Source organism: Parambassis ranga, chromosome 1, assembly GCF_900634625.1.
Source record: "Parambassis ranga chromosome 1, fParRan2.1, whole genome shotgun sequence".
Classification (NCBI taxonomy): Eukaryota; Metazoa; Chordata; class Actinopteri; family Ambassidae; genus Parambassis; species Parambassis ranga.
The window spans coordinates 25,343,852-25,356,599 of record NC_041022.1 but is presented as its reverse complement, the minus strand read 5'-3'; the positions used below and the strand labels follow the sequence as shown (position 1 = coordinate 25,356,599).

The 12,748-nt window shown below is 43.1% G+C and overlaps 1 protein-coding gene across 1 annotated transcript; it reads right to left on the bottom strand.

The window, feature by feature from the left end:
* Positions 1-1,288: 1,288 nt before the first annotated feature.
* On the bottom strand, positions 1,289-5,960 carry tmx2b (thioredoxin-related transmembrane protein 2b). The gene is made up of 8 exons (XM_028418046.1): positions 5,627-5,960; positions 4,878-4,938; positions 4,617-4,730; positions 3,681-3,757; positions 3,462-3,568; positions 3,310-3,375; positions 3,075-3,204; positions 1,289-2,526 (listed from the first exon to the last, which is right to left on the bottom strand). The coding sequence occupies exons 1-8, from the start codon at positions 5,813-5,815 to the stop codon at positions 2,347-2,349; spliced, it is 924 nt and encodes a 307-aa protein (XP_028273847.1). The 5' UTR covers positions 5,816-5,960; the 3' UTR covers positions 1,289-2,346.
* Positions 5,961-12,748: the final 6,788 nt, after the last annotated feature.

Below are 12,748 nucleotides of genomic sequence, written 5' to 3'. Positions count from 1 at the left end.
AGAAGGCCCTTTCACCCAAACTACACTGATAATAATTTAGCTCAGTGATTCAGGCTCAGCTCACTAAACGGTCACTGTTCAGGACCACACGGAATTTTCGGTATAAATCGGTACCAGAATGTTTTTTTATGAACATTTTGGATGGGTACCAGCATTAGCAAAGTCTAATTCACAAACTTTAATATATTTTTCTATCCTACAAATTGTTGTATTTGTACACAGTAAAATTAACCACGGCCTTTCTAAACATATCTATCCTATTGAAATTAAAATGCATTTGCCATTAGGATAATAATGCACTTTGATGCTTGTATGGAGAGTTTCAACAAGTGTCAATACTCCTGTCCTTTACTCTGTAACATGAATACAGACACTGATCTTTCATCATGTGCACATTGTTTAATTGCATTAACAACAAAACCAGGTCCTCCACTTACATACATGTGCAGAAGTACACACAAATCAGCAAGAAGGAAATGTAACATGACAATGAAAAAAATCTATTAAAAACAGCACAGTATAAACAAGGCAAAATGCAAATGGTTAGAACAAAAGGAATCAGGAATAAACAGTGTTTTAAAAAACACAAAATTAGTAATTATATGAAGGTAGCTCATTAAAACAAAGGTGTATGAAAGTCTAATTTCCTGGAAGCATGCTCTCAGTTCATCATCATACTAAACAGAGGTTACAGGCTCGGTTCAGTGTTCTTCAGGACACAGCTCATCTTATCCGACTGGCTGCTATGGCTACAGGCGAAAAAGCAGAGCTGCGGTGACTTGATGTCAGTTAGATGGTGTGTTAATGTGACAACTGTTCACACTGCAACAAACATTCATCATGAGAAAGGAGTCCACAGCACCAGGGCTACAATACAAGCTAATGTTAGCATGCTTAATCACAACCTAACCAGCTGGACTGACTGACTGCTGCTGGCCAATGGGTCAGCCATCTGCACTCCACAGGTGTCTCAAATGGATTCACATACTGCAGGAAGTGAGTTAGGTGTGTAATGAGACTGTCCTGCATGTAACAGCTTTTATGCAGAGCTCAGACCATACAGTTTCTGCACTGCACCATCACAGCATTCCACTGCAGAATGGTTGAACGTCTTTACCCAAAAACAAACCTAAACTAGCTGTGCTCACTACACAGGCGTTGTCTCCGGAAACTCCGGCATTTTTGCAGAGCATTGTGGTTAAGAGCTACTAAAAGAATGCCGTCTCCCATACCATGACATTGACAGCTACTTTTATGATGCTCCATCTGAACTAGATATATATTAGGCGCCACACTAAATTATGTTAAGTAATTAGTTAAGTACTTGGCATGTGCAGCAATGAGATCTTAAAAGTTTGAAGATTAAATAATGTCACATGTTGAACATGTATAAGGGTCTGTGATCCCTGTGATGATTTTAACGGCAGGTGGAATGGGCTTCAGCAGCCATGACCCCCTTGGATAAATGAGACAGAATAAATGCAGTGAAAAGTTCTCTGAGGAAAAGACTCCTGTCTTAACTGGTCACATTCTAGTTGCTGGGATATGGGAAAGGGCTGAACAGAGGCATAACATGGAATGTTTCTGAAAACAGGTTAAAACAAGTTAATCATAAATGACATGAAGGTGGGAATGTTGGAAGCATTACATGTTAAACAGGAATAGACACCAAAGAAAGGACAGTATCATGATCACTGATAGAACGCTGCAGCAAAGCTGGAGTCTGTCCATGCCTTATTCAGTCTGACGTGTGATCAACACTGACACAGCTCACGTCCACCGCCTGCTTTGTGCGTACCACTTGATTATAACTTAGTTCACAGGATTATGTACAGTTAATATAATGATTTAAAAAAATCTACTCTAAATTTATATATTATGATAAAAATCTAATTCCAAAGAAAACAGCAGCCTGACATTCACTGCTCCCCCACTGTTGATTAGTAAGACCTCTGAACGAGCAGCTTCAGGCTGTGGAAGTGTGCTGTGTAGAGTCTACACAACACACCTTCAGGCCCGATGCACTAGACCAGGTCAGTCATCAGCACCCCCATTCAAAAGCTGGCAGACTGTCTCCTCCACTAAAGTGTGTTTCTTCTATCTTTAAGGGCAAGTCAGGTGAGTGCACTGAGTTCTGACTCATCGCAGTGCTGTGGCACTGTCACTCTGGTGGCAGCCCAGGCACACAACATGAAGCCTGGACGGTGTTTATGCCACACCACTGAATATTCTTTTGGTGGTTTTGGAGCTGAACACTTTATAGGAGTGTGACAATGAGGTGGAAGAGGACTTGGCTGACCTGGACCTACAAGTTCCATCCACAAGTCCCAGCTGTTACCAACAGTCTTATTTGTTCTTCTTGGACTCAGACTCCTCCCCCTGGGAATCCGCTCCTTGCTGCTCTGTTTCCTCCTCCTCAGGGACCGGGGGGAACTGGGACTGGCTGATCTTGTCTCCTTTGGTCTTGCTGAGCTTCTTGGATTTCTGGTAGAGTTCATTTAGGTTGAACTCTCGGATGATGTTCTCCTGGTGTCGAAAGAGAGATGATGCATTAATGGAAGTTTATTTCTATTGAGCTGCTGCACAGGAAACATTGATGGTCGCACTGCAGCTGTTTGTTTCCATCTAATGCATGTTTGAACATGTTTTCTATAATGCTTGCTGATTTGTTTTTGTCACTGGACTAAATTTCAGTTTGGTTTATTTTGTCCAGTACATTGTGCACTGACCTACCACAGCAATTCAGTACTTCCTACATTAAACGGAGAGTCATCCCTCCTGGGTGACATTTGTTCTGTTCAACTTTTACTGTGACCACCAGACATGGCAGTGAGGGCAGGGTTTTGGACCTGGAGGTGCTGGGGTTGGAATGGTGACACCAGATACAGCTGCTGAGTATTAAAAAAGGTGCCAGCAACAAAAACTGGCACGGTTACATCCACTGAAGGGGAGTGTGCAGGACTTCATGATGCTACAGCTTCAGTCAGAGCTCCATTGGTATGATATATGTGGCTCACCATGCAAAGCTGCACCAAGAATTAAGTTAAAAATCTGCTTGATGTGTGGTATCTGACCTCAGTGAAGCTCCAGGACACAGCTCTGCCCTTCTTGTCTACCTGGGGGCGCCGCATCACCTCCTTTCCTCCCTGAAACAAGACCAAGGATGGAAGCTGCTTGGACAGTGGAGACGCTGACACCTTGTACCTGCAAAGCAGAAGAAGTTCAACCCATAAAACCTCCCAGTCCATGTGACCACATAAAGGTCAATATTTAGGTCTCTGGGACAAAAGAGATATAAACATGTCTTACTTCTTAGAAACCTCTCCATAACGTCCTATGTCAATTTTGCCGAACTTGAGGCCAGCACAGTTATACCTGTGGTACAAGAACACAATCTCTGAGCTCATGGCTTACACACTGAGCTACTGCTACTTTTTCCTAGTGGTAGGTTGGAGCGTTACTTGAGGGAGAGGTCAGCGTAGACAGAAGCAAAGGACTGGCACTCTGGAGACCAGTTGGCAAAGAATTCAACAATCCACGTCACACGGCTGTCCCTCTCCAGCTCATCCTGGACACGGACACACAAACGCACACACATACTGTTACGCTTGATTCTTGATTAAAATGTACAGAAACACATGGGTTGAAAAACGTACACTACTTATTTTACAGTTACTCACATCAATGGTCTTGTCACTGAAGTATTTGATGTACTCTGGTCCCATGTAAAGAGGAGGCTTACAGGTCATTAAAAACACTGAAACACAGCAAAAAACACAACATGTGTGTACAAAGATGAGCCATCGCACACAACATTTTTTAATTCAAGTCATTTAGAAAAAACATTTCACATTTCAACCAAGGCTGTTCAGTGGAGGAGGAGGAGATGTTGCTACTATTTGGGATTTCTCGGTTTGGCTTGTTTTCCTAAATATCTCCTCTTCAAGTGTTCACCTTAGCTGCTGCTTCTGCCACTGGGCAGCAGAGAAATGTCTTCAAACCCTGTGTGTGTGATATGAGCTGTGCCTGCAGTGGGACAGCCGTGTGAGGCCCAATCAAAAATATCCTTATGGAGGGACAGGTAGAGCCTCTGATATCTGCCCTTCTCTGTGTTTCTGAAGTGGATTGTGTCATTCCACCAAGTTGCCGTACGGCCTTCCAGCAAGCGTGGCTTGAACTGAAGAGATGGACAATAAAGGTATACTGAAACACATGTGTGTGTGATTACAGGAGTTAACAGGAGTTAACATTTGAAGAGAGCCCAAAAATCTGCAACTATAAATTTCTGAAATGTTTGGATGGTCATGGGGTTTCAACGGAGACTGGTGAAATGACATGATGCCCTGTGCAGATAACTAGTGTGCATCTTATTTAACAAACATCTGTTTCTAACAATATCGATGAAATTTCGTCTTTTCACGATAAGTGACTAAATATTTCCTACATTACTATGTCCTTAGTCTCATAAATGTGTGTTCCGATACTACACCTGTCTTTCAGCAAAGCACACATTGAACTATTCTAACAGAAAACTAAAAAAACAAAAGAACAATCTCTGGTAGAAACTGCTGTTAATTCTGTGCAGCACAGTAACAGCTGACAAAGGTTGGACTGACCTATGCAGAGCGTCAGATAGAGCAGTCCCATCCTGATGTCCAGTCTGAAGAACAGGATCACATTGGCCACTTTGCTGAACAAGATGATGTTCCCCACGTGTTGCTCCACAGTTACTGAAGACAAATAATAACCAGGAGTTATTTTAAGGCTCCATGTTCTCAGTGCAGGATCACAGGTGTTTGCAAACTGAAGTCAGTATAGTCAGAATCCATAAATGGACAATTTGGAAGAGGTAAATACAAAAATATACAAATGCTCACTTGCTCGTCGGTTCTTCATCATAACAATGGCACTGAGGAACATGAGGATCTCCACCTCTCTCTGAGAACACAAACCACATCAACCACCATCAGCATGTTCTGACCATTCATTCAATAAGTGTGGTCACTGCAGTGGAACCACAGGTTACATGGTGGCAGGTCAAATGTGTGTTAACATTAGACTGTGTGTGTCATGGAGGCAACAGAAGCTGCACACACTGTTTTTACATGTTGTGCATCCTGAGCTCTGTCACAGCATCGGCTCATCGATAAACATTCTGAGTCTGAGGTCTGTCTTCTGTGAGCTTCACCTCAGCAGATGCTCTTTGTGTGAATAACAAAGGTTTGAGTGCTTGTTAGGCCAGAGTATCTCTGCCCTCGTCTCTACTCTGTATTGATAAAAACATGAACAGTGTGGTGGTAGACACAGCACGTCGTGTCTGTTCTTGTAACTTGGATCACACTTGATGTAGAGAACGCCTTCATCCCACAGGGTCCGTGGAGCGTTCCTTGAAGCTGTGCACCGATCAACAAACGAATGTGTTCTAAAAGCCCTGACTCACGCTGCTGCAGCCTGCTGTCTGTTAGCTGTGGCTAGCTGCACATTCATTCACAGCTGCATCTGCCACCGAGCTGAACGACACACTTCAGTACTGTGACCTCTGCTTAGCGGCTAATGTCCTCTGACCGCCAGCTGAACGGCCGCCGCTAAACACTGGAAGCCTTCAGGCTGTGACCTCTCTACTGACCCAGTCGAAGTCGCAGGAGTTGCCGTCTTCTCGTTGTGTCGCCAGATGGTCGCAGATGCCGGGCGTTTTGCGGACAGCTAGAAATGCTACAGACATGAAGAGAGACGCCACATAGTAGGGCTTCAGCAGCCACTTGTACACCTGCGGCAGGTGGTACAGGAAGGCGAGTAACGGCGTCAACAAAGCCATCTTTGATTTACCACCGGACCACAGCACAGGCTCATACACTAGAAAAGGCCGAGACGGCCAGTGATGCAGCTGCTAGCTTGATATCGACGGCTCCACTAGCTCTGTCTGATAAATGGAGGCTCAGCGCCACAGACCGGCGACGGATTATGACGTGTCGAAGGGCGGGGCCTATCTGTCGGCTGTAAAACGCGTCACCCACACGGTCAGTGTATGGTCAGTGTCCTTTGTGTCAAACTTACAAAGTGCACACAAGACTGCTCAGCTCCCTTAAATCAGGCCTGGTGGTACAGCACTCAGGGTGCAGAGAATGTTTCCACTGGTGAATAATCTTTCTCTGTAGAACGTTGAACTCCAAATGGTTTGAATGGTTAAAGTCTTTCAGGTTGATGCTGCTCTAACACCATGGTCTGTGTCTTTCTCTCTTTTCCTTGTGTGAACACACAGCTGGATGCTCCAGAGCAGCAAACTGTCAGACTGATTTATCTGTACAGTATACAGAGGTATTCAGCCTTTGGACTTTGAACCTATCCTCTGTCTCTTGTGTTGGAGTTTTCACAGAGTTCTGGTTCTAGTGGGAGTTTTGCTTTTAAAGAATGCTTATGTTTAATGGAGTCAGAGGTCCTGCAGCAATCAGCCAGTGGCTGCATGAAAACCAGTCACTGCAGTTAATGAGCCTGTTGTTGCTCACACCGTTTCATTTGGTCTGTGCACTGTACTTTCATTCTGTCCCATTTGGAAACTTTGTTACTCATCACTTAAGAGTGAAGCCTCTGGAGAATTGAAGCTGTATCAGCTTTTATTTGTTTCCTGGAGTCAGTAAGTCTCAGTGAGCATCTGATGATCAGATGCTCACTGAGACCCGCGGCGTCAGTGATGTCGGCCATGCAGGGTGTAAATGTGTTTTTAGCCATGCAGGCAGCATGGGTGGATTCCATGAGAGCATCCCAGAGGTAAAGTGTATCTTCCAGAGGTTTTCAGGCTGACGCCAGATGAACTGTAATCAAGTCGGTGAACACATTTGATTTCTAGGCCATTATCAGATCAAATACATTTGTCTGGGTTTTTATTTCTGAACTAGAAGCCACAACCCTGGCTGCTAGCCCACCAGTACTGTGCTGAACTTCCTAACTGTGCTCCGCTGTCCACGTTCCTTCATCAACCAGGCTTCTAATTACGAGTCGAGCAAACAAGCTCTCCTCAGCAGCGACCGAAACCAGGGCTTCCTCTCCACCTTCATAAGGCCTAGACTCTATGGCTGCTGCAGACGTGGAAGACAGCCTGGTCCCCCTTCGACAGCGCTTCTCAGCGTGCTTGCCATGAGACGTCCTGGCCCATTAGCCTGTGTCAGTTCCTTCCCTTGCTTCTCTTCCTGATGCATGCTTATGCTAAGTACAGCGGTGCTGTATGTCCTGTCAGTACTGCAGCTGTCAGTGTGTTCATGCATTTCAGCTTTTCGGTTCTTGAATCAGTTATTACATCATACTCATCCAAATACAGATTTGTTCATGCTTGACATTAGCATCAAAACCCACACTGTCCAGTTTGACCTAACCTCTCATTAAATGTGTCTCCGTCTTTGCCCTGCAGTTATGGGGTTTAAATATTGAGGACTGACTCTCTGGCCTTGGTTTCCCCATTTTCCCTTCTTCATTCTGGTTCTCGGCTGTCTGCGGTCTACTGTATATATCAAATGTGGGCTTGTGAAAACTGTGTTCTTCTGTGTTGTGTATCTATTGGGATTTGACATGAATCTGATCTGATTATGTTAAGTTGCATCTGTTTACAGCTCTGACAGTGAAACACACTGCAGCCTCACACATCTTTGATCATCCATGATGCAAATAACACAGGAAAAGCTTTAGGCGATAGGTGACAGATGCTAAGAATGAGGCAAAATGATAATATAAATATGAATAAATCTTGTTTTTAAATCACGAGACTGTAATAACTTAAAGAATCAAAAAACACATGTTTTCATTGCAACAACAAAAACAATTGATCTACTGCTAACCGCTCACTGCTGATGTCAAAGAATCCCAGCACCTTGTTTAGTTTCATTTTATTCGTCGATCTGTTTCAAGTTAGCTCATGTCCAGTCACTAACAAGGTCCTTTTCCAACCGTTCCTTGACGGATAATCAGCGCTGCAGGTCACATGATATAAACATGATGGGGCAGTTGGCTGCAGGGAGAAAGAGACAGGAAACGGCCCTGGAAGCTGCCAGCTCCTCTCATGGTTTAACTGATCAGTGGTGTTAGCTGTATTACACTTGTGTTGAACATCATTTTTCCACATCCCTGGTCTGATCAATGTGTCGTGTGTGTGTGTGAGCAGCTTTAGGAAAGACTTCCTGTGGTGTGTCACAGCCCTGTCCTGATGTCCATCTGCCTTCTGCTGTGATGACTGCTGACACACACACATATCCCCATGTGCCCAGATCAGCACATTTAAGAGAATACAAATCACAAATAACATTTAGTATGTTAAATATTAGTCTGCTCTGTTGTCCATCCTTAAATGATTCCAAATACAGTGACATTGTACGTATGGATATAGGCCTAAAAACGTTTAGTTCTCTGCCACCAAGTCACCATAAATTCAGACACAAGCTGAGACATTAAACTGACTTCAAGTGATAAAAATGACCATATAACCATATATACATATCTTAACCATATAAAAAACAAGCGATATGAAACATTTACATTTTCTATACATTTGGGGATATGGTCATTTATGATAAACATCAGATACAGTATTATTCCATTCTATATAATATGTCTTAGGTTTTATTAACATGAACAGTTAACACAATGAAATCTGTAATGTGATGAGCGCCCCTCATGTTCCCCTGCAGCTCCGTGTTGACCCTGCAGGAGGTGCTGTGCCTCCAGAAAGTGTCCTCGGAGTCTGATGCTTTCAGTAAAAACACAGTTGCCTCTTTTCACCTGGCAGATGGCTCCGCTTCAGTTCAGCTGTGATTTACCCTGGGTCTATATGTGCTGTGCAGACTGGAGCAGGTGCACACATACTCTAAAACCATTCAATGATCAAACCCTCCAGCTTTAAGAGCGCTGTTCTTTAACGTTAAACAGCTACATTCTGTGTGTTAAATGACACATGGGACGTATTAAATGAATTAAAATGACCTTTGCCCAACACACACACACGTACACACTTTCAGTTGTATAAACATCAGCCTTTAATGGTGATGGGCTGTTTAATTCATCACCCTTCTCTCTCTGGAGATGACCTCAGGTACCTCCTGAAGCCATTTCATATTTCGGTCTGCGACTGCATATTTTTACACTGGAAAGTGTAGTTTCTCAAAAACAGACAAAACTGTAAATCCTGTGTGTTTAAAAACAGAAGAAGTAACAAATAAATGAAAACACAATCAAAGAAGGTGAATAATGTGTCTTCTGGTCCCTGAGTTTTGTGACATTACTGTTTCCTGTTTTATTTTGATACTCAGCTCTGGTTTCAGGTGTCCTGACTTCCCCTGCTCTCCTGTGTCTCCACCTCTTGTGTATAACCTGCTCCATCCTGTTGTATTTCTCATTTGATCCTGCCCCCACCTCCAGCTCCAGAACACCACGTTTGGCTGATAAGTTCATTCACAAATGACATGAGATGACATGGCTACAGCAGCTGCACCTCCATCGAGCTGTTTTTAAGTGTCATTTCATATGATCCTCTGTGAGACCCTGTGAAAGAATATCACTCACGTAAGAAACAAACCTTTTCCTCTCTGTGTATTTCCTGTTTACATGGCTAAAAAGAAAGAGAGAGAAAAACTGTGATGACACAACTGAAGCGTTGTAACCCTTTCAGTAAGGCTGAGACTCACACCCAGTCTTTGCTTGCTGTGCTTTCAGCAGCATCACATGAGTGTGTTCACTCAGGGGTCACATACAGTCATTATTTTAATCAAAAGCTGTTCCCATTGAATTATATATATATATATATATATATATATTTTTATTTGTCTGCAGACTGTTTTCAGGCTATAAAATCCCAAAGAAAATGGCATCTGTGCTATGATCTGTGCATCAGTGCAGGAGGATTCCTGCACTGCTTTTCTTCAATGACGCAATTATTTAGGCAAACTACTGATCACGGTCAAATAATTAGGTAGGCATTACATACATTACATTGAAATCTTCAAAAGGGAGGCCACTGCTCATGTAAGAACAATGAAAATGTGTGTGTCACAATAACAATAAAAAAAAATGTCTCTGTGACCACTTTCATGTAAACAGAGAAATGTCAGAATCAATGACCTTGCATCTTTTCAAAACAAATGTGGGCCCCACCACAACAAAAGCAGTGAATAAAATAATAAATAATAAAATAAATAAATCAATAAAAATATAGCATGTTATACAGCATGTGATTGTGTCCAGTCTGGAACAGTGTAGAGGTTTACCCACCTCTTGGTCTTCACTGACGGATATAGCAGCGAGCACACTCCCCAGCTCTGGAGAAAAGAGTTGATGGTGGCGGCAGGTCTGAGCCGTAAAGTTTTTTAACAGCGTTTTGGCAGTGGAAAAGACAAACTAAAGCAGTGAGCGTCAGCTGAGGTAGCTAAACATTTGCTATACAGAACATTCATAGTGCTAATGAATGCTAATGAATGCCACACACATGTGGAATCAGTGCCATTACAGAATCTCTGGTGCAGATTATTGACATATTTGGTGGTCTATTCCTTAAATCTCCTCAAGTCAAGTACACAACGAGCTATTTCCTGCTCATGACCTTCACAATAAAATATTGACCCCATGCATTGTACCTCCATATTGATTAACATATTTTAATTCATTTAAATACAACTATTTTCGTTTTATTTGCCTTTTAATGCTGTTTTTACTTTTATGGCTTTGAAGCACGTTTTGATTTTATCTGTGAAATGTGCTGTAAAAATAAACTTTACTTACTTAAACTTCTCTTAAAACCATTTTTGGCTCCACTCACTCACCACCAGAGTCCGATTCTGCCAAGAGCTTCAGATCCGCCTCAGGACACTTTGGACAGAGTCTTGCAGAGTTCTCTTTTTATTTTATATACTTATGCAGATGATACAGAGTCAGCATTCAATTTGTCAATATTTGCCAACAGGAAATTACTCATGCATGGGTTACAAGTGTAGAGAAACATAATGACACAGATAAGTAGCTGCCTGCTGTGCTAGCTGGAGGAATGTGCTAGTTATTTAGAATGTTTTGTAGCAGTACACTGATATCTCGACGTCCTTGCAGGCTCAGCCCTCATAATGATCACCTTTGCCATGAAAGAAACTAATCAGCACAATCATGTGGGACAGGAGGTTTTGGTTGTGGAGTTCTGAGGCAGTCTCTGCAGTGAGTCACTGCTGGGTTAGCCACATTCGCCTGTTGGCAAACAAACAACATAATCTGATCAGGCAACATTACAGTGCTTCCTCTGAAAGTGCTGTCCACAGCTATATTTAGTTAAGATCACACAGACATGCAGAGGATTTCTTTACATTAGGGTGACTGCAGCATCTGGAGACAGCTCGAAGTGAAAACCTGCCCTCTTTCCTCCACCTGCCGCTTCACTTTCACACACAGCAATGCTCATCCATTAGCATTCAGACACACACAGCATTAGCATTCAAACACACACATACACACAATTTGATCATTGTGTAGTTCTCAGCCACTAAAAGAGAGCACTGTTCCAATTCCAGGCACGTTGTGCTGTGTGGCAGCTGAATGGTTGGAATTGTTGAAGAGAGCTGCAGGAGAGGGATAATGAAGCAATTTGATCTGTGTGTATCTTTGTGCGTGTGAGAATATAAACGTTAAGATGTTAAAACAGGTCTTTTTGCCTTTTCATCAGGAGGAAGCATGAGCTCTGTTTAACTCACACAGACTGCCAGTGCTGTGGAAGAGTGTGTATGAGAAAGAGAGGGAAAGTGTGTGTAGCCACGCATGAGTGAGTGGACGTGTTTGTGACTTGCATGTGATTACAGTTTGCGTGTGCACGACTGTGTGTTATTCTTGTATCTCTGTTGAGGTGTAATGGCTCATTGTGCAACATGGTGATACATGTGTGAAGCTTGCTCTCTCTTTCTCAGCCAATGTGGAGCATGCAATTGTTCAGAAATGATTTTTAATAATATACAATATTCTGGTAAAAACCTAACAGGTGAGTGTGTGTATGGTGGATCATGTGTGAGAGGACATCTCTTTGGCTTGCACAGCCACTGTCTCATTGAAGTGCAAGTGCATGTCCCGCTCTACAGCTCAGACTGCATTAAATACACCCTTTCCATCCCCCACAGACACACACACACATCCTCTCTCCTCTGGGAGTCGTGTCAGGAATAGCTCTGCAGCTACGTGTTGTTCTCAGACTCTGAGGACCGCCTGCCTCTCGCTGCGATGATGAGGATGATGATGATGTAACACTAGTCATCAGCTCAGTTGCTTTAATTTGTCCCTCTTTGTTTTGTCAATGGGTGTGTGTACCGCCACACCATGCAAAATACACACTTACTGTGCCAGTAGGGAGGAAACAGTTACAGTAGTGTGTGACGTCTTGTGTTTTTCCTGCCCAACTCTGACCTACTTGGACCCATTAGGCATTGTGAACTAATTTATAAACAAGCCCTAATGGAAGGTGTGTTTGTCAGGGGTGTCCATTAAGACAATTCTAAAGGGTTCACACACTTTCAGACTAAGCACCACCATAAGGTTACTGGGGGAAGAGGTTGAAACCTTCTGCTCTGACTGCGTTTGATCCTTCTGATGCTGAGCTCGTCTAAACCCTCTGGAAGATTTTTTTTTCTTTAGCAACAGGATCCCTCTGAGAGAAGCCAAGCTGTCGCTTCACATGGTGTCGGGTCTCGGCCATGCTGGACCCAAATGGGAACAGCAGTGTTGGTTTATGCTGCTTTTCTCAATA